The sequence below is a fragment of the Hypanus sabinus genome, chromosome 9 (assembly GCF_030144855.1).
Source record: "Hypanus sabinus isolate sHypSab1 chromosome 9, sHypSab1.hap1, whole genome shotgun sequence".
Lineage (NCBI taxonomy): Eukaryota > Metazoa > Chordata > Chondrichthyes > Myliobatiformes > Dasyatidae > Hypanus > Hypanus sabinus.
Window position 1 is genome coordinate 135246306 of NC_082714.1, and position 23632 is coordinate 135269937.

At 40.4% G+C, this 23632-nt stretch overlaps 1 protein-coding gene across 1 annotated transcript in view; it reads right to left on the bottom strand.

Annotated features, from left to right (window-relative positions):
• The window catches only part of LOC132399831 (sodium/potassium-transporting ATPase subunit beta-1-interacting protein 3-like), a 197225-nt gene that overhangs the window by 103916 nt on the left and 69677 nt on the right, over positions 1 to 23632 (bottom strand). Inside the window, exon 3 of the mRNA XM_059980634.1 lies at positions 5889 to 5969. Coding sequence (XP_059836617.1) covers positions 5889 to 5969 — 81 coding nt within the window. The remainder of the gene's footprint in view (positions 1 to 5888; positions 5970 to 23632) is intronic.

Below are 23632 nucleotides of genomic sequence, written 5' to 3' on the forward strand. Positions count from 1 at the left end.
TTCAAGATAACTTGAACTTTATTTTATGAAATAAAATTATCTGTTGTTGAACTTATGACATACTTAGATTTCCCAATTATACACGTGAATCTCATGGCCAGCCACTCTCAGGGGTGATGTCCATGCATAAACATAAACATAAGGAAACCAGAAATTAGCACCAGTATCAGCTTCCTTTTTCAGTATCAGCTTTTAAGTTTGTAATTTCATTTATTATTGTCATATGTATCAAGGTACAGTGAAAAACTTTGCTTTCCATGCCATCCATACAGACCATTTCATCACATCAGAACATTGAGGCAGTACAAGAAAAAAAATGACAAAATATAGAATAAAATGTAACAGTTACAGAGAAAGGGCAGGGCGGCAGACAGTAAGGAGCAAAAAGGCCATAACGAGAGCAATTGTGAGGTCAAGAATCCATCTAAATGTACAAAGGAACTTTTCAGTTGTCTGGAGCTCAGGATCAGAAGTAGTCCTTGTTCATGGTGGTACAGGCTTTCAGGAATTTTTATCTTCTGCCCAATGGGAAGGGCGAGAAGCAGGAATGTCTGAGGTTGGAAGGGCCTTTGATTACGTTGGCTGCTTTATCAAATCAGGGAGAGCAGTTCAATGGTGCTTCTATAGAAATTGGTGAGCGTCAAAGGGTACGTGCCAATTTTATTTTCAGCCTCCTGTAGAATTAGAGGTGCTGGTGCACTTCTTGGTCATTGCATCTACACAGGTGGACCTGGACAGACTGCTGATGATGTTTACACTGAGAAACTTGAAGTTCTCAATCCTCTTGACCTCAGAACCATTGATGTAAATAGGAACATATACAAACCATTCCCACCCCTGCCCCAGTAAGGCCAATGATCAACTCTTTTGTCAACAGAAGAAGCAAGTTTGCTGTCATGACATCATGTTACTAGGTTTACACCTCCTCATATGCCTTAAATTACTTCAGCCTTTTCATCTTTTTTTAACTTCCTTGGGTATTACACATTAGTGGAAATCTGTATACTGGTGGAAAGAGAAATTGAGCACATGCAAAGCTTTTATTTTTGCTTTAGCAGAGCAACAGTCTTGGGTTGATGATTAGACTTGGCACATTAATACCAAATGACTATTAATATCCATAGCTCAATGCAAAATATAGATCTTGCACAATGATGCATAATAAAAATGAAATGTCAACCTTCTCACACAGTTTCTAAATGTTTTTGGAGACTTGGCGTAAGTTCTCAGAGACTAAAATATAAACCATTCATTTTTAACCATTCTTCTATTTCCCAGTCATTTAACTGATGAGGAAACTTTGTAGCAACATTGCAAATCAAACATCAGAAATTTGATACAGGCGTGGGAGTTATCAAACTCATATCCCATCCATCACAAATCTAACTACTTCCATCTTTATTAAGATACCCTACTTCACCCTATCTATTGTGAAATCTCTAACCGTGCCTGTCATCTCCAGGTTAATTATTTTAATGGTCTTCTAAGAGCCTCCACTCTCTTCAATATGCAGTATCTTTATTGTATTTCCTATCTATTTCTATATAAATTCATGTCATGTCAGATTCATCAGAAAGTATCTTAAATGATACTTTGATAATAGTTTTGAAATCATCTAATGACAGGAGAGTCAATATTTTACATTATTTTTAGTTGTCTGGAGGTTCACACTACATGTATTCCATAAGTTATTGGTTTCTAAACATTCTTGCAAAGTCATCTGATGAGAATCTAATTACTTTATCAGTATGTTAGGATCAATGGATAATGCTGAGTCCTGGTAAAGGCTTGAGACACTTGTTTTCACAGATAGCCAATACTTAAAACACCATCAAAATTTTCCCATTGGTTTTATCACCTATTGCCTCAGGGTATGCTCTTTTTCCTTGTTTCTTTGGATTTAAATATCTAATTTCCTCCCCACCCTCTCCAAATGAAAGTATAAGATATTGCTTGTAACGCTGATGAAAGGTGATATACTAATTTAGCAAAGAGCAAAATAGCAATAAAATCTGAAAAATACCAGTGTGTGCTGATTATAAATAACATACAATGGATAATCTGCAGTACTTTAGATAAGAAGTTAATTTTAACATCTCTAAATCTGAGTAGTCAGTTGTTATACAAGGGGTGATTGATAAGTTTGTGGCCTAAGGTAGAAGGAGTCAATTTTAGAAAACCTAGCACATTTATTTTTCAACATAGTCCACTCCTACATTTACACACTTAGTCCAGCAGTTGTGGAGAATACGAATCCCTTCTTTGTAGAAGTGATCCAAGACGCTGACTTCTACAAAGAAGGGATCCCCATACTCCATGACCGCTGGACTAAGTGCGTAAATGTAGGAAAAATAAATGTGCTAGGTTTTCTAAAAATGTTTCCTTCTACCTTAGGCCACAAATTTATCAACCACCCCTTGTATTTCCATGCAATTAATTGTTTTTTTTTAAATTTACACCAAGTTAGTTTTCCTCATGTAGTTACTCTTAAATGGTTTGGCACCAGGGGCAGGGCTCAGTGATGGTAAATCAGTAATCAGGTTGGGAGTATAATTGGCATTCAGGGGTCCATGTGGTTTTAGTTGATCGGTTTGATTACCAGTCAGGAAGTGGTCAGCAGATGAGATGGTGTTGGTGAGGGTGAATGGCTAGGAAAGTATTGCTAGTCAAATCCAGATATGTGATCATTAGCTGAGGCAGGAGTGTAGACAATATCTTGGAGGTCACTTACTGCTCTCTATAAATCAGTACTGCTATTGTTACATGTACCAAGATACAGTGAAAAGCTTGTCTTGCATACTGTTTGCACAGATCAAAGTCATGGCACAGTACATTGCGGTTGAGCAGGGTCGAACGATAACAATGCAGAATAAAGTGTAAAAGCTACAGAGAGAGTGCAGGTAAACATTAAAGTGCAAGATAATAACTAGGTGGTTTGTGAGGTCAAGAGCCCATGTTATCTCACACAATGTCTGTTCAAGAGTCTTATAACAGTTGGTTAGAATCTGGCCTTGAGCCTGATGCTTTCAGGCTTTTGTATCTTCTGTCAAATGGGAGGGGGAGGAGAGGAATGTCCAGCGTGGGTGAGGTCTTTGATTAGTCTGTGGGGCAGAGAGTTACTTTCAAAGCAGCAAATGTGGGTTAGTTATCAGATGGGGATGTTGACATGCAGCAGTATGATTATTTGAAAATTTAAAAACTGTTAACCAGGAGTGACACTGGATACCACCAATGCATTGCTAGAGCCCTCACATATAAGCACATCAGAGGTATTGAAGACCTGAAGCAATAGTCACATCTTTTGCAATCCATGTGTGAATCTTTGGTTTTCAATTACGTGATGTAAATTCAAACTGCATAATGCACGTAACTATGACAACACAATCCAAGCATAAATGTGGTAAATCAGCACCACCCCACATCCCTGTAACCAGGTGATCACTGAATATTACTTTTTATTGTTAAAGTGCATTTATGTATTCACCCCAGTAACGTTAAAATAGCTGCCATGACTTTAAGAGAAAACTGTGATGCCATTATGCACATACAGAGTAGACAAAACAGTTACAATGTTCTAGAAAGAACATCAAGACTAGGATCTGCTTATCCCAGATTTTCGCGAATAAGATATTGGTGCTGGATGCACCAAAGTTCCTTATCGACCTAGTAACATGACCAAGGAGAATTCATTTCAGGGTCTAGCCTATATGTGTCTGGAAGTTAAGCACGTGTGTGGCAAAGTGCGTATTATACATCATAATTAAGATGAGATGTACTTATTCATATTTTTGATGTTGTGTATAAGGTACAAGGTTGGTGTGATTCTAACGTTTGTATTGTTTTTTTTAGAATTGCTGCTACCGTATTAGTTTTGTATATTTTGTTTTATGTATATTTCATACTGCGTGTGTAACTATTTGATACACAAGTGTGTGGACCGAAATTAAACTGAGATTGTAACAGCAGGAAATGTGTTTTTTAATTAATTTTGTTGTTTTTATTTTGATAGCTTCTTTCTACATTAAAACATCTAAATCAGATAAAGAAATTAAAAACCCAAGAAGTTGTGTTGTCCCACGTGTGTATTTTTGCTCGGATAAAAAAACCTCTCTGATGATTTTACTTTCTATTCGGCAGAAGTCTACTGCAGTGACACTGAAACTTCTACTGAGCTCTCTGTGGACACAACTGTATGTACCATTTCACAACACAATAATTAGCACCCACAAGCTTTTGGCTCCCGATGACCATCAACTGCTTCAGTGAAAGCTATAATTGATTTACAGTGTAAAAAAGGCACAAAGCTACCCAGACAGCCGTGAGTATCACACTGTTGGAAATGGAACAGAAAAGCATGGCTGTCTGACGGTAGAACACGCCAATGTGTCAGAGTCACAGAGAAAACAGCTTCCCTTATGGAACAAAGGGGCATTTGGCTGAGGGCAAATTTAACAGTTAGTAGAGCACATGTTGAAGTGTACATTATCCTTCCTCTTTTGAGTGCACTTCCAAAATAGATCTTTGGTTAAGTCTACCTGCAGACACGTTTAACTAAGTATATAAGGCAATATAAAAGGGGGGGGGGGAAGAATTTTTTTCTGTTTCAAAGTAAATTTTCTCCTGATTTGTATAACATAAATTGTTGCTGAGAAACTGAACATATCATTGCAGCGACTGTGCAAGCATCAACTACTCTCAGGTGAAATCTGTAACAATAACATGCCTCACATCTCAGGCCAGTACAAGCTCTGCAGGCACGTTCACCCCACAAATCAGCCTTCTTTGTGTGGGATTTCAATCAATGTCAACAGAGGAACAACTTGTCAACAGACAATGACCCACCCAATTTCAGGATCAGAACAATAAGCAGACAGATAGTCATCTCCTGTTTCTGAATTAGATTTGAAATTTCATTTCAGAGTCGAAGGAATAGACTCTTAACCTACTATAGCCTGAATGTCACCCCCATCTCCAAACCCCCATCAATTAGCATAATATTTCTAAGGGTGCCAATCAAACTTCAAAGTGTCAAATTATTAAAATATAAAACAACATCAGTCATTTCCTAAGGGATTTTCTGACATGTAGTTAGAGATATAGATAAAACACCTAATCTACAACTCTCCTCACAAAACACCAATTAAGCACTAAGCTCAGACCTGTAATTAATGACTCTTTATTAAATTGTAAAGGTAATGTTAATTTCTTTGCATCAGAACACAAATGTAAATTTACTTTTTTAAATTGCTCAATAATTCTAGTCTTTTTTATTCAGTATCAAACATAAATTGCTGAAAAATAAAATGCATTATTCATATAATGTGCCCAAGTATCAACACCAAAAATCATTAGATCAGAGAGCAAACACCCCTTACTCTAATCCCACAACGGATTTTACAGATACATTTACCAACCTTGTGTTAGCTGCATTCAAAGGGTTGACAGGACAGAGAGTGCACTATAATGAGACCAGCCAGCAACCTCCTCCAGCATAGCTCCCCAGTGGGACACTGGGATCAGTGAATGTGCATTTTAATTCTAACTTCTGAGAGCAACCTTCCTGCACCAATACATTTCAATTTCCCAGAACAACAGTGCTGATCATCCTCCAAATGAGTTCAATTCTTTGAAGTTCAAGCAGTGGGCCAAACTCCATTAAAAATGTGGCCTGAAATTGCCCTGATTCTGTCAAAGATGGATATAAACCTAACCCGAAAGTACAATAACAGCATGGTAACCTAATACTTTATTCAATATTTGCCCATTATAAACCCATTTTTACCACTGACTAAACAATGTGATTGCTTTATTTTGTGACTGAAAATGTTTAAAAGTGTTAATAGTTCTGTATTATAGTCAATATCCTTTACATAGCTAAAATAACCTACCTTTGATAAGCCACCTACTTCCAAGTAGAAACAGATGATGAATATATTCCATGTGACCCATAGAGCTGTCCAGACAGCATACTGGAGAAATAAAAGAAAGGAGTGTAAGATTATATGCACACACACATTTGAGAAAGAACCTCAATAAATTCAATAGCAGCTGCAGGTGCAGACTATAATAATTATTCAGATTACACAGATACTCGACTTTTCCCACACATGGTAATTGCAATGTTAATACTGCAATATTAAATTGAATTAGAGTTAATAATGATATTGTGCTGATGGAACAATATTACTGAAAATGCAATTCAAAAGAGTGTAAATTCAATTCAAAAGAGTGTAAAACTATTATGGAAAACATTACTTTCAATCATTATTGGACCATTGTCTGCATTTTTATACTTCCATCAATCAAAAATTATTGAACCAGCCCAAAATAGATTTAAATTCAAAATATTCATATTATCATCCAATGATTTATAACTATGCTGCTAGTCTAGTTTCAAAATGACAGATGTATCACTACTTACTCCAAATGTGGTCACGTTCTCGTTCTGTACCACATGTTATGCACTTTGGTCATTGTATTAAAAAGCTGCATGTTCAGAAACTAATTCTGTGGCATAGAAATTGTGACCTGTATTGGTCCGATTCACATTTGGCTACTTTAATAAAACACTATGCTATAAGTTTAAGAGAAATTAGGATGAAGGAATTAAATTAAATTAAAAAGTGTCAACTGTAGTATGTGCCTGATCTTGATCATTTATTTTAATGCTCATTAGGAATAGATGATACAAAATACTGCAATCTTAAAATAAGAGTTATGAATATTGTAGGTAGGATTAATGTTTCACCATGAAGCAACGTTCACAAAGCATTCAGATGGGTATATGAACCAGCAGGAAGAAGGGATATAGATCATGTGTAGGCAGTTTGTATTGAAATCAGAACCGGGTTTAGTATCACAGGCAGATGTAGTGAAATACGTTGTTTTGCAGCAGCAGTACACTGGAATACATAATAAAAAGTTATTAATTACAATAATATGTATAGATATAATTAAATAAGTAGTGCAAAAAGAGAGCAAAAAAATAAACAAGAGTGAGGTAGTATACATTGGTTTGTTGTCCATTCAGAAATCTGATGGCAGAGAGGAAGAAGCTGTCCCTTAAATGTTGAGTGTCTGTCTTCATGCTCCTGTACCTCATCCTTGATTGATAGCAATAAGAAGAGGGCATATCCTGAGTGATGAGGGTCCTTAATGATGGATGCCGCCTTCTGAAGATGTCCTCAATGCTGGAGATTCTAGAGCCTATGATGGAGCTGGCTGATTTTGCCACCTTCTGTGGTTTTTTCCAATCCTGTGGCCCTTCTATACCAGACGGTGATGCAATCAGTTACAATGCTCTCCATGGTATATCTGTCGAAATTTTCAAGAGTCCTTGGTCACATACCAGATCTTCTCAAGCTACTCATAAAATATAGCCACTGTTGTGCCTTCTTTGAAATTGCATCAATATGGTGGGCCAAGGATAGATCTTCAGAGATGATGACACCCAGGATCCTGAAACTGCTCACCCTTTCCACTGCTGATCCTTCAACAAGGACTGAAGTGCGTTCCTGCAACTTGCCTTACTGAAGTTCACAATCAATTCCTTGTTCTTAATGATGTTGAGTGCAAGGTTTTTGTTTCAACTCCACTTAACCAGATGATCCAACTCACTCCCGTATGCATTGTCTTCACCATCTGAAATTCTGCCAACCATAGTTGTGTCATTTCCAAAGCTTATACTCACACAGTCATATGTGCAGCGAGAGTAGAGCAGTGCGCTAAGAATGCATCCTTGAGGTGCACCAGTGTTGATTGTTAATGAGGAGATGTTATTTCCAATCTGCACTGGCTGCATTCTCCCAACGAGGACAGATATCGGAGCTTGTTAATTAGTACCAAAGGTATGATGGCGTTGAATGCTGAATTGTAATTAATAAACTACAGCCTGATGTAGGTAATGCTATTGACTAGGTTCAAAGTTCAAAGGTCAAAATAAATTTATTATCAAAGTACATGTACGTTGCCATATACAACCCTGAGTTTCATTTTCTTGTGGGCATTCACAGTAAATAAAAAGAAACACAATAGAATCAATGAAAGACAGCTCCAAACAAGATGGACAAAAAACCAATATGCAAAAGACAATCAACTCTATAAATACAAAAAGCAAAAGAAATAAATAAGCAAAAAATATTGAGAACATGAGCTGAACAATGATAGTGAATACATAGGTTATAGGAATATTTTAGTGTTGGGTGAGTGAAGTTATCACCTTTGGTTCAATAGCCTGATGGTTGAGGACCAATAACTATTCCTCAAACTGGTGGTGTGGGTCCTGAGGCTCCTGTACCTTCTTCTTGATAGCAACAGCAAGAGGAGAGCATGCCCTGGGTGGTAGGAGTCTGTGATGATGGATGCTGCTTTCTTGTAACAGTGCTCATTAAAGATGAGCACAACAGCTTTACCCATGATGGACTAGGCTTTATCTATTTCTTTTTGTAGGGTTTTCCATTTAAGGGCATTGGTGGTTCCATAAAGATGAGAAAATCTACAAATGCTGGAAATCCAAGTAACAGACACAAACTGCGAGATGAACTCAGCAGGCCAGGCAACATCTAGGGAAAAGAGTAAAATGTTGACATTTTGGGCCAAGGCACTTCATTACTTCTGTACTGGATCCAGGACTGATCCTCTGAAATTATAACACCAAAGAATTTAATGTTTCTGACCCTGTCCACCTTTGATCCCCTGATGAGGACTGGCTCATAGTCCTCTGGTTTCCTCTTCTTGAAATCAATAATCAGCTCCTTGGTCTTGCTGACATTGGGTGAGAAACTATTGTTATGACACCACTCAGCTCCCATTCAAATAATGACAAAGCTGTTGTCAGCAAACTTAAGTATATCTTTGGAGCTGTGCTTACCTCACCTTGAGTAGAGCAGGTAGTTAAGCACACAGCCTTGGGGTGCACCTATGTAGATGGTAATTGTTGAGGAGATGTTGTTGCCAGTCCAAACTTACTGGGGTCTGCAAGTGAGGAAATCGAGGAGATATTGAGGCCAAGGTCTTGGAGATTATTGATTAGTTTTAGGGGATGCTACTACTGCATGCCGAACTGTAGTCAATGAGGAGTGTCCTAATATATGCATTTTCACTGTTCAGATGTTCCACGGTTGAGTAAGAGCCAATGAAACGGCATCTGCTGCAGATCTGTTGTGAGGGCAGGCAAGTTGAGAGAGAATCCAAGTTGCTTCTCAGACAGGAGTTGATGTGATTCATCACCAACCTCTCAAAGTACCTCACCACAGTGAATGCACAGTAAGTGTCACTGGGCGATCGTCATTGAGGCATGTTACCAAGGTCCTCTTAGGCACCAGTATAATTGAAGCCTGTCTGAAGTAGGTGGGTAACTCAGGCTGCCAAAGCAAGAGTCAAAGATATCAATGAACATTCCAGGCGGTTGATCAGTACAGGTCTTTAATTCTCAGCCAGGTACCCCTCTGGGCTGGGTGATTGCCATGGGTTCACCCTCCGTTAGCCTCAGAGACTGAAATTACAGGGTCATCGGTAATTATAAGAGTTTGTGAAGGTGCCTCTATGTTTTGATAGTCAAACGAGCATAAAAGCATTGAGATCATGTGGGAGCAAAACTTTGTCACCTGTGTCACTTGGTTTCACTTTGTAGACGGTGATAACATTCAACCCCTGCCACAGCATCCTTCTGTGATTCAAGTTTGGTCTGGAATTACCTGGAATTGGTCTGGTATGCAAATTGTAGTCAGGAGGAAGCGGAGTGAGAATCTGTCTGCAATAGACCCTTTGTGACAAGAAAAAAATTGCAGTGCAGCCAGGTCCTTGCTTAAGCATGAACTGATTCTGGCCATCACCAACCTCTCAAAATACTTCATCACAGCAGAGGTGAATGCAACTGGGTGATAGTCATTTAGCTCAGCCTGATCTCCTTGTGCACTGGTCACTCTTTTAGAGCAGTTGGGAAACTCAGAACACTCCAGCTAGTTGGTTTTCAGTTACCTACCAGGTTCATCATCAGGGCCTGACGCCTTCATGGCCATTGAGAGCTGAAGTGCTTGATCCTATGCTGTACTGTTCTATGCTCTATGAACTGAAGAAGTGCAGGACAAGAGTTCATAATTTTCAATCATTTCTAAAACTTTAAAAAAAATAGAGTCAATACGAATTTTGGAGAAATGTTCAGAGCTGAATGTTCAAGAAATAAAATTGAAATTTCTAAACTTTTTAAATCTTATTTGTGCGCACTGTGGTAAAAAACTCAATTAACTCCCAACTACAGAATGGCTGAGTAATTTCATCTCACATCAGAACATTCCTGGGCAATTGTAACATGGTAAGATTTATTATGGGTCCTCTCTGCATGTGACCTGGATACACATGGAGAAAGCCATGCAAAAGAATGATTGTAAATAACATGAAATGCATGATTTGACATCACATGTACCGAAGTATTCTGCCTTATGAGCCCCATAAATGATGGCCTTTGTACACTAAACTGACCTTAACTGGGGAGATGAAGCTAAATTAGTAGCTATTAAAGGAGTCTGACTTTACTTTGCCCACTGCTAGGGGCTATGTATATCCGTCTACTAGATTCTCATTTAAGTGTTTCTTAATGCCTCCTCTCACAATAGCACTTCCCTGATACCAATAATCTCAGGGACACCAACTACATATCTAACCAAACATGTTTTTGTCATTAGCTTGTCAATGGCACCTTTGCCCCTTAATCTCTGACTGGCTTCCCACCAGCTGGTTAACTCCAAGTCAATCTCTGTCAAATCAACCCTACATCCACAAATTATAACCCACAACCACCAGTCTGACTGCCCACCAAATCCCATTTTACCTCCATTGACAGTTAACCTCCGATCAAGCTTGAGCAGTTCCAACAGCAATGCTACTTCAGCCATGCACCAAGTTCCAGCTCCATGATGGAGAAAAAAAAGTTCCTTGAAGTGTACAAAGTCTGTTCTGATGCAAGTGACACCATGGGCCTTATGCCTGATAAACTATCATTGCCATAGGGCTCACAAAAAACAGGAGCATCTCCACCCTTCCACATACCGCACATAATCATTGTAACTTTTCCAGGACTATTGCATTTCTAGCACCATGCCTTACACCAGTTCAGAACAAATCAAGTGCTTTGCAACAAACTAATTACTTTTGAAATTAAGTCACTGCTATTTTTAAGTACACATCAGGTTAAACAATGTACTGTATTTATGAACAAAGACAATGCAATGAATGACCAGTTTTTCAATTTGATAGACTTAATTAAAGAATTTTTTTTGCCAGGCCTCTGGGAAATCACACCACTTCTTCCAAAAGGTCCCAAGTGCATTTGTTTTAATTGGAGCGTGCTTTAAAATTACTGTTAAGTAAAACATATGGAAACTCTTTGCACATGTACATAACTCTCTTCTAATCCACTGAAGTCTAAATATATAGTGATATAGAAATGTGTCTGTAGAAATAGTCATATAGAAGTGTGTCTGCAAATCATGTCAGGGTAAAAAGTTTAAAGGAATATATATAATATTTGTGTATTTGAGTATTCATGTGCAAAGTAATCACTTCTGACAAGAGAACTAACTCTTGCTGATATTCATTGTTATTTGCATTATAAAATCCCCACCTTCAATATCCTAGGAAACACCTGTAGCTAAACGGAACCATTATAGTTTGTGTTGGCACATGGCCAAGTGGTTAAGGCATTGGTCTAGTGATTTGAAGGTCGCTAGTTCGAGCCTCAGCTAAGGCAGTATGTGGTGTCCTTGAGCAAGGCAGACATTGCTCTGCAACGACACCTGTGTCAAACTGTGTTGGCCCTTACCCTTCCCTTGGACATCGGTGGCATGGAGAGGGGAGACTTGCAGCACTGGCAAGTCTCATACAATCCATACAACCCCCTGAAAACTTTCCAAGGCCCATGGTCTCTCGAGACTAACAGATGCCTATTATTATAGTTTAGTTATACAAACCGGGCAGAGGCTGGATTTTTTTTGGTAGGTGACTCATCTCCTAACTTTCTTTAGTCTTCCCACCATTTTCAATGGATAAGACAGAAGTATATTTGAATTTTTTTCTTCCCTGGATAAACAGTGTCACCAACACAAAAAACAAAATGACACTATCCATAATAAAAGTTTGCTTAATCAGCATCTCATCAAACTACAGTAATTACAGTAATCCCTCTACTATTAGTTTCCTGATTGAAATACACATGGTTTACGAAATGCATTACAACTTTCTGAAGATTCTTCACCTATGATCTCTACCAAATAGAAAGAAAGGTAGGACCACCACCAGTAATATATGAAGAGTGCTTGATGGCTAGAATTCAGAAGAATAAGGGGTGACCGCGTTGAAACATATTGAACAGTAAAAGGCCTTGATAGAGTTGATGTGGAAAGGATGTTGCCTATGGTGGGAGAGTCTGACCAGAAGACATAGCCTCAGAATAAAGGGGCATCCTTTTAGAATGGAGATGAGAAGGAATTTCTTTAGCTAAAGGGTGGTGAATCTGTGGAATTCTTTGCCACAGGCAGCTGAGGAGGTTAAGACTTTATCTATCATAAGGCAGAGGTTGATAGATTCTTGATTGGCATGGGCATGAAGGGATAGAGGGAAAAGGAAGCAGACTGGGGCTGAGAGTAAAGTTGGATTGGCCATGATGAAATAGCAGAGTAGACATGATGGTGCAAATGGCCTAATTCTGCTCCTATATCTTATGGTCTTACATTTCAAGGCCCAGTGAGACTGCATCTGAAATATTATTATAGATCTGGTTTCCCTGACAAAGGAATGGTATGTTTGTAATAGAGGGAGTGCAGCACAGGATTTTGAATTTGATTTTTAGGATGCTATGCTTGGTGTACAAGGAGAGGTTCAGCGGATTGGGCCTGAACTCTCAAGTCTAGGAGAATGAGTGCTGGTATCATTGAAACTTTTAATATCTGTACAGGGCTTGTCATGGTAGATGCAGTGACAATTGGGCTAGAGAGAGATCAAAAGAAAATTCTTCACTGAAAGTATAGGAATTTCTGGAATCATCTACTCAAGAGGACTATAGAAGATAATCACTGAAACAAGATCAATAGATTTTGGGATATTAAACAAATTAAGGGATACGGGTTTTTTTTGCAGGAAAGTAGCAATGAGGTAAAAAATTAACTATGATTGACTGGCAGAGCACACCAGGGGCTAAATGGCCCACTCTTGCTTCTATTTCTTCTGTGCTTAAAATATTGGAGCTATCTAGGGGGATAGCGCCGACTCAGGGATACACGTCAATAAAATAACTTACTATGTGGTGGAAACAAGGCACAGGAAGAGGGACTGACTGCCACACAGGAGAGAGCATGGGTTAGAAGTTGAGATAATCAAGGTGCATATTTGGGAGAGGGGTGTGGCTGTGAGATTGTAGATTCGAAATAGTGGAGTAGGTACAAGGAGATTCTTCTTCCCAAAGCCAGGACAGATACATAATTGCCTGAACATTACCCATGACTGGCTTTCACACTTAAGGGATTATTTTCAGCAATTCCAATACCTCAGCACTACCACATCTTCACCTCTCCTACTGTTCCAGCACTCCAAAGTGAACCTTCCACTGGGCCAGCTCCCACCACTCTATTTATTTAGTCTATCTTCCATCCCATTGCACCTCCTGCACAATAGCCCCACTAAAACACTCATCCTTTTCAACCTATTCTCCAGAGGTGAAGAACCTATATATTTACACTCCCATATTATAGTATGCCATATTTCCTGTTCCTGGGGCAGTCAACATGGGACTCATGCACACAACTGTTACTGATTCAGGTTAGGGTTTGGATGCATAGACCTAGATGCTTGGAAAGAAAGTACATGCCAATATACATCCCATTTTCAGCTTGATGCTGCACTTCATCTTTTTATATGCCAGGTGACCATTGGTGTTCAATACATGGATTAGCTTCAGTTTATTTTGTACTGACTTGACCAATAGGGAGATCAATAGGGAGCAATGGATTTAAGACTTGAAGCAAAATGGGGCCATTTGGCCTATCGAGTCTGCTCTGTTATTTGATCAAAGCTAATTTATTTTCCCTTTCAACCCACATTTCCTGCATTCACTCTGTAACCTTTGACATCCTTACTAATCAAAAACCTATCAACCTCCATTTCAAACATTACTTTTAGTATATATGACTTAGCCTCCACGGCCATCTGTGCCAATAAAATTCTACAAATTCACTACCCTTTGGCTATAGAAATTCCTCTTTATCTTTGTTCTAAAGGGATCCAAAATTGACCAATGCTATATAAAGCCTTAGCATTACATCCTTGCTTTATATACTACTCCTTTTAAAAAGACTGCTGATATTGCATTTGCCTTCCTCACTAATAACTCTACCTGCAAGTTAACTTTTACGGAATTCTGCACTAAGACTCCCAAGTCTCCTTGTGCCTTCAATTTCAGAATTTGCTCCCCATTGAGAAAATAGGAATAGATTATTTACTTGGAGCCTCCACAAAGAGCTCCAGCTACTGCAGTTTAGGTTGAAATGCAACAATATGTCTAACTTGAGTACAGTACAAAATATCTCCCTTCCTCTACAGCAAGAAATATTGTTTTGAAGTTCAGGCTGAAGAATGCAAAAACTAGACCAAGTTAAATTTTAAAGATTAGATGTATTGCTTTTTAAAGGAGCCACTCAAGATGTAGACTGACTTTCCTGCTATAAATTTCTCCAATTGGAAAATGTCAAGAATATTCAGTACATTCTATTTTCTGATGCCACCGTCTCATCCTTTTTGAATATCAACCTCAGTATGGTGTCACAATAAGCTTTCCCATCAGACCAACACTCCACCAAGTATGCTACTGCTATTGTCATCATGTTCTCTAAGACGATGTGCACTGCCATTCAGCTCTATTGAAAACCACTTTGTCCTGTTTCCTCAGAATAATTCTCTACATTAAGATTGTTGTTGGTTGAAATATAAACATTAGTGTAACGTTCAACACTTGTACTATCCAAGCAGTGGAAACCCAGAACTTTAAAATCAATATTTAAAAGGCTACAAGTTTTTGAATTGATCAAAGGTTGAGGAGATTCCACACATATAGTAGCATATTTGAAAGAAAGAATCTCAGCATCATCGCACCTGGTATGATCATGGAATGGGATGGTCAAATTTCGACAGATGTATTGTGGGGAGTGTTTTAGGAACAGCTTCTTCTCCTCGCCCATCAACCTTTCTGAATGATCCATGAACCCATGAACACTATCTCACTATTCCTCTTTGGCACTAGTTACTTATTATAACTTTTCTGTCTTGCACTGTACTACTGTCAGAAAAGAACACATTTCACAACATGAATGACCTGACTTGGTCTAACCAAGCAGAGTCCACTGCCAAGAAGGCCCACCAGCACCTTTACTTCCTGAAAAAGCTGAAAAAATTTGGCCTGTCCCCTAAAACTCTCACTAATTTTTATAGATGCACCATAGAAAGCTTTCTTCTAGGATGCATCACCACCTGGTATGGAAGTTGTCCTGTCCAAGACTGGAAGAAGCTGCAGAAGATCATGAACACAACCCAGCACATCACACAAACCTATCTTCCATCCTTAGACTCACTTTACACCGCACGCTGTCGGAGCAGTGCTGCCGGGATAATCAAGGACACGACCCACCCAGCCAACACACTTTTTGTCCCACCTCCCTCCAGGTGAAGTTTCAGGATCTTGAAGATTTGTACGGCCAGATTTTGGAACAGCTTCTTTCCAACTGTGATAAGACTGCTGAACGGATCCCGACCCGAATCTGGGCCGTACCTTCCAAATATCTGGACTTGACTTGTACTTCCTTACTTTCCCTTTTCTATTTTCTAATTATGATTTATAATTTAAATTTTTATTATACTTACTTTGATTTGTACTTCAGGGAGCGCGAAGCGCAGACTCAAATATCGCTGTGATGATTGTACGCTGTAGTATCAATTATTTGGTGACAATAAAGTAAATTAAAGTATGTGTCAGTGAAAATAAACCTGATTATGATACCATTCACAGAATTATGCAACTTCAGCCAGATTCTAAGGGGTATCTAGTGCACAGTTGAAAGAGACTACACTGCAACCTGCAATTGTGCACTAAATGCCCCTGAGATACTTGCTCAAGTCTTAGGAGATAGTTAAATCTCTAACTTCCTGACTTAAATGCACAATCTAGTATCATAAAAGCAATTAAGTACCTATTTTGCAGATGTCATACTGGTTATTAATAAGGATTACATATCACAATATGTAAAGCAACACACAAAATGCTGGAAGAACTCAGCAGGTCAGGCAGCATCTATGGAGAGGAATAAACAGTCGACATTTTGGGTTGAGACCCTCCATCAGGATTGGAAAGGAAGGGAAAAGTCAGAATAAGTTTGGGGGAAGGGGAGAAAGATATAACATACAGCATGTTACTGTCTCAGAAGAGAGTTCTCTACGAAGAGAACCAGAGATTATCTTGATCCAGGCTTCCAGTTTAGTAACCTATAATCAGTCATCGAATTCAGTGTTCAGTGAAGTTTGAGAAATAGCAGCATATTATTCTGAATGAATTCACAACTGAGTGCCAATGCCACCATTTATTTAATTGTGAAGTACAGTATTTGACTCCTGCTATGCTAGAATACATTTATGCCACAATTTTTTTTAGATATCTATGATTTTTAAGCCTGGTCAATCAGTATCAAGAGTTACTTTTCATAACCTTGAAAGTCATCTCAACCATGTCTCATGCTATGCTCACCCTACAATATGGTTCCAGCAGAGGTCACTGTAAAAGCATTTAGGAGTGGACTGTCTTGTCTGTCCAGAACATCACTTCACACGTGTTTCATTGACTCTTCCCTTTCTTTCCTTCACTGTTCAAGAGCAAAGTTCCAAGTAAAGTACAAGTAGATATAAATAAGAGAAAATCTGCAGAAGCTGGAAATCCAAGCAACTCACACAAAATGCTGGAGGAACTCAGCAGGCCAGGCAACATTTATGGAAAAATGTACAGTTGAAGTTTCAGGCCAAGACCCTTCAATGGGACTGGAAGGAAAAAGATGAGGAGTCAGCATAAGAAAGTAGGGGGAGAGGAGGAAGAAACACAAGGTGACAGGTGAAACCGGGGGTGGGGAAGGGGTGAAGCAAAGAGCTGCAAAGTTGATTGGTGAAAGAGAGTCAAGGCCGGAGAAAGGGGAATCTGATAGGAGAGGACAGAAGGCCATGGAAGAAAGGAAAGGGGGAGGAGCACCAGAGAGAGATGATGAGCAGGTAAGGAGAAAAGGTGAGAGAGGGAAATGGGAATGGGGAATGGTGAAGGAGAAGGGGGCAATTACTGGATGTTCGAGAAATTGATGTTCATGCCATCAGTTTGTAGCTTATCCAGATGGAATATAAGCTGTTGCCCCTTCAACCTGAATGTGGCCTAATTGAGACAGTAGAAGAGGCCATGGACTGACATGTTGGAGTGGGAATGGGATGTAGTTTTACTGGAGATCCTGCTTTTTCTGGCAGACAGAGGGTAGGTTCTCAGCAAATCAATTTCCCTATCTACATTGGGTCTCGCCAGTATACAGTTGGCCACACTAAAAGCACGGGACACAGTAGGTAACCCCAAAAGACTCACAGGTGAAGTGTCACTTCACCTGGAAGGACTGTTTGTGGCCTTGAATGGTAGTGAGGGAGGAGGTGTAGGGGCAGGTCTAGCACGTGCCACTTGCAAGGGTAAGTGCCAGAGGGAGATTAATGGTGAGGGATGAGTTTTTTATTTCATTCATTTATGGGATGTGGGCAATGCCAGCTAAGCAAGCATTTGTTGCCCATCCCTAGTTGCCCTTCAGAAAGTGGTGATAAGCTGCCTTCTTGAACCGCTGCAGTCCCTGAGGTGTAGTACACTCACAGTGTTGTTAGGGAGGGAAGTCCCTCCAGTGACAGTGAGGGAACGGCGATATGTTTCAGGATGGTGAGTGACTTGGAGAGAGATTTCCAAGTGGTGGTGTTCCCAGGTATCAGCTGTTCTTGTCCTTCTGGATGGTAGTGGTTGTGGGTCTGGAAGATGCTGCCTTAGGAACTTTGGTGTGTTGTTGCAGTGTGTCTTGTAGGTAGTTCACACTGCTGCAACTGTTCGTCGATGGTGGAGGGATTGGATGCTTGTGGAAGGGGTACCAATCAAGTGGGCTCCCTTGTACTGGATAGTGTCAAGCTTCTTGAGTGTTAATGGAGCTGCACTCATCCAGGTGAGTGGTGAGTATTCCATTACACTTCTGACTTGAGCCTTGTAGATGGCTGACAGGCTTTGGGGAGTTAGGAGGTAAGTTACATGCCACAGGATTCCCAACCTTTGACCTGTTCTGGTAGCCACAGTGTTTAAATGTAACCCCCCCCAGGGATCTGGTGATGGTGATGCCACTGAATGTCAAGGGAAGATGGCTAGAGCCTCTCTTGTTGGAGATGGTCATTGCCTGGCATTTGCATGGCTCGAATGTTACTTGCCACTAATCAGCCCAAGCCTGGATATTGTCCAGATCCTGCTGCATTTTGGTATGAACTGCTTCACTATCTGAAGAGTCGTGAATGGTGTGGATCATTGTGCAGTCATCTGTGAACATCCCCACTCTGACCTTATGAAGGAAGAAACGTCATTGATGAAGCAGCTGAAGATGGATGCTCTGAGGACACTTCCCTGAGGAACTCCTGCAGTGATAACCTGAGGATGAGATGATTGACCTCCAACCACCACAACCACCTTCCTTTGTGTCAGATATAATTCTAAGAAGCGGAATGTTTTTCCTCTAATTCCCATTGTATGCCTACTTGTTTAAATGCTGCCTTGATGTTAAGGTCTATCACTCTTACCTCATCAATGGTATTTAGCTCTTTGGTCCATGTTTGGACCACGGAGGTGATGAGGTCAGGAGCTGAGTGGCCTTGACGGAACCCAGACTGGGCATGCATAAGCAGGTTATTGCTGAGTAGGTGCTGCGTGATTGCACTGTTGTTGACCCCTTCCATTACTTTGCTGATAATTGAGAATAGGCTGATCAGGCAATAATTGGCTGGGTTGGACTGTCCTGTTTCTTGTGTACAGGACATACCAGGGTAATTTTCCACATTGCTGGGTAGATGCCAGTGTTGTAGCTGTAATGGAACAGGTTGGCAAGTTCTGGAGCACAAGTCAGAATCAGAGTCAGGTTTATTATCACCGACATGTGACATGAAATTTGTTAACTTAGCAGCAGCAGTTCAATGCAATACATAATCCAGCAGAGAAGAAAAAAATAATAATAAATAAAATAAAACATAATAATAAATAAACAAGTAAATCAATTATGTATATTGAATCGATGAAAAAAATGTACAAAAATAGAAACACTGTATATCAAAAAAAAGTGAGGTAGTGTCCAATGATTCAATGTCCATTTAGGAATCGGATGGCAGATGGGAAGAAGCTGTTCCTGATTTGCTCAGTGTGTGCCTTCAGGCTTTTGTACCTCCTACCTGATAATAACAGTGAGAAAAGGGCATGCCCTGGGTGCTGGATGTCCTTAATAATGGACACTGCCTTTCTGAAACACTGCTCCCTAAAGGTGTCCTGGGTACTTTGTAGACTAGTGCCCAAGATGGAGCAAACTAGTTTTACAACCTACGGCAGCTTCTTTCGGTTCTGTGCAGTAACCCCCTCCATACCATACAATAATGCAGCCTGTCAGAATGCTCTCCACAGTACAACTATAGAAGTTTTAGAGTGTATTGTTGACATGCCAAATTTCTTCAAGCTCCTAATAAATTATAGCCACTGTCTTGCCTTCTTTATAACTACATCAATATGTTGGAACCGGGCTAGATCCTCAGAGATATTGATACCCAGGAACTTGAAGCTGCTCACTCTCTCCACTTCTGATCCCTCTGTGAGGATTGGTACGTGTTCTTTTCTCTTACCATTCCTGAAGTCCACAATCAGCTCTTTCATCTTATTGACGTTGAGTGCCAGGTTGTTGCTGCAGCACCATTCCACTATATCTCACTCCTGTACACCGTCTTGTCACCACCTGAGATTCTACTGACAATGGTTGTATCGTCAGCAAATTTATAGATGGTATTTGAGCTATGCCTAGCCACACAGTCATGTGTATATAGTCTTCAGGACTATTGCCAGGATTTAGTCTGGGCCCATAGCCTTTGCAGTATCCAACATTTACAGCCGTTTCTTGATATCACGTGGAGTAAATCAGATTAGCTGCATAGTGACATCTAGGATGCTGGGGAATTCTGGAGGAGGCCGAGCTGGGTAATCTACTCGGTACTTCTGACTGAAGATAGTCACAAATGCCTCAGCCTTATCTTTTGCACAGGTGTACTGGGCTCCACTATCACTGAGGATGGGGATATCTGTGGAGACTCCCCCTCCAGGGAGTTGTTTGTTTGTCCACCACCAGTCATGGCTAGATGTGGCAGGACTACAGTGCTTAGATCTGATCTGTTGCTTGTGGGACCGCTTAGCTGTCTAATACTTGCAGCTTATGATGTTTGGCATGCAAGTAGTCCTGTATTGTGGCTTCACCAGGGTGATGCCTCATCTTGAGGTATCCCTGGTATTGTTCTTGCCATGCCTCCTGTACCCTTTATTGAACCAAAGTTGGTCCCCTGGCCTGGAGGTAATGTTAGAGTGGGGGATATGCCGGGCCACGAGGTTACAGATTATAGCTGAGTACAATTCTGCTGCTGCTGATGGCCCACAGTGCCTCAGAGATGCCCAGTCTTGGGCTGCTAGATCTTTTCAAAGTCTATCCCACTTAGCATAGTGGTAGTGACACACAAAACTGTGGAGGGTTTCTTCAATGTGGAGATGGGATTTAGTCTCCACAAACACCGTGCGATGGTCACTTCTACCGATGCTGTCGTGGACAGATGTTTCCGCGGCAGGCAGGTTGGTGAAAATGAGGTCAAGTGTGATTTTCCCTCTTGTTGATTCCCTCACCACTTGCTGTAGTCCCAGTCCAGTAGGAGCCAACCAGCTGGGTCTGTGGTGGTACTACTGAGCCACTCTTGGTGATGGACATTGAAGTCCCCACCCAGAGTGCATTCTGTGCCCTTGCCACCCTCAGTGCCTCCTCCAAGTGCTGCTCCACATGATTCATCAGCTGAGGGAGGACGGTACGTGGTAATCATCAGGAGGTTTCCTTGCCCGTGTTTAACTTGGTGCCATAAGACCTCTTGGGGTTCAGAGTTGATGTTGAGAGTTGCCAGGGCAACACCCTCTCTACTGTCCACCACTGTGCCACCACCTCTGCTAAGCCTGTCCTGCCGGTGAGACAGTGCATACCCAGGAACGGAGATGGTGGAGTCCGGAATATTAACTCAAGGTATGATTCTGTCAGTACAGCTACATCAGGCTGTTCCTGACTAGTCTGTGAGCCAGCTCTCCCAACTTTGGCACAACTCCCTAGATGTTTGTACAGAGGATGTTGCAGCATTGACAGGGCTGGTTTAGCCATTGTCATTTCCAGTGCCTAGGTTGATGCCTGGTTATCCGTCGGGGTTTATTCCTTATTATTATCTTTTTAGCAACTGAATGGCTTGCTAGGCCACTTCAGAGGGCAATTAAGAGTCAACCACATTGCTGTGAGTCTGGAGTCACATACAGGCCAGACCAAGTAAGGACAGCAGGATTTCTCTCCTAAAGGACATTAGTGAATCAGATGGTTTTTCACAACAATCGACATGGCTTTGACATGAGTGGACAAGGGAGTCGCATAGGGGGCAATTCCTGCAGAAAGCGGGGGGGTGGGGGAGATGTGCTTGATGTTGGAATCCCGTTGGAGGTGGTGGAAGTTATGGAGAATTATGTGCTAGAGGCGGAGGTTGGTGAGGACAAGAGAAGCCCTATCCCTGGTGGGGTGGAGGGAGGATGGGGTGAGAGCAGATGTGCACAAAAATGGAAGAGACGCGAGTGAGCAACAGAACAACCCCTCCTGGGGGAAACAGCATCATAAGTCAAAAACAGATGAGTAGACAGTCCACTGAACAATTAATTCAGCTGGAAGAGTAAAACACTTGATGTTCCACAATTTACTACCAGCTCCCAGTGGGTGAACCATTGTTCTCAATCTGTGCATTCATAATCACATCAGATTCTTGGATCTTGGAAATTTCACTTTAATTTTATGGACAAAAATTGGATGGTATCTCATCAGCATTAATCATAGGATGAAAGAAATTGGTTAAAATGTGCAACAAGGTACGTAATCTACTAACAACATTTCCTAAGAATGAGATTAAGGAGCTTTCTGATTAATGTATTTAAAATCATGAAGGGAAGTAACGACACAGAGAGCGAATTTACCCAATACACATTGTGTTTCACACAAAATGAGGTTAGCTTCTGGTCTGGAAGGCACTGCCTGTAAAGCTGGTGTAAACAGATTGAGAAGTGAGAATATTCATTACATCTTTTAAAAAAGCAAATTGCATGGCATTGGTAAAGAACAGAGAAATGAAACTAAATGGAGAGCTATTTCAAACAAGCCTGAACAGGTATAATGGCCTCTTTGTGTAACGTAATGTTCTATGATCTCCTGATATGATTCTGTGAATGGAAAAGAGAGAAAATTCAACAGCAGTTCCTCTCAACAGAAATTCCTTGAGAACTCCTGTCAATTTTGATTGAAAAGAGTGCAGAGAAAGTTACAAGGAAAGTTTTAAAGAAAGTGAGTTACAGGGAAAGGTTGCATATTATTCCCCAGAGCGTCAGAGAATGAGGGGAGATTTGATAGAACGTATAGATAGGGTAAATACAGACAGGCTTTTCCCATTGAAGTTGGCTGAAGCAACAACTAGAGTTCAGGGGTTAAGGGTAAAATGTGAAATGTGTAAGGGGAACATGCGAGGAACTTCTTCACAGAGGGTGGTGGGAGTATGGAATGAGCTGTCAGCGTAGGTGGTGGATGAGGTTTGGATTTCAATATTTGAGAGAAATTTGGTTATGTACATGGATGGGAAGGGTATGGATGATTACGGTCCAGAGCAGGTTGATGGGACTAAGCAGATTAATAACTTAGCACGGGCCAAAGGGCCTGTTTTTGTGCTGAAGTGTTCTATGAACTGATAGCTTTATGATTCAAGGGCCTTCAGCCTCTCATGCTGCTAAAAAAAAGTCTAGAAAATAGTCAGCTTACACCTCTTAACAGCACAATCATTATTTCTGAAGTACTGTTAGATAGTCTACCGTGTGAGTGAAAGATTACAGGTAGAAGTAGCTATATCAGGATTAAGACAGACAACAATTCTCTCAAAGCCTTAGTAACAACTTACAGTTAAACTGTCTCTAGCACGGCAATGCTGATCAGTCATCTTTATCTTTTCAGATTTGGCAGAGTCTTATTCCGTTCCCATTTGAATGTTAAGGATTTAGATGTAGCCCATCTTTTCTACCTTCACTTATCTGCTGGTTATTGTCATGTTTTGTAACTTCAAAACTAATCAAAAGAAAGACATGGGAGATCAGGGATAAAACACGTACTTCTTAGTTTTGTTTTTACTTTAAGTGAGGTGTGCATATATGATTTGGTGGCATAATGACGTATGCCATTCATGTACTTTTACATGTAACCCA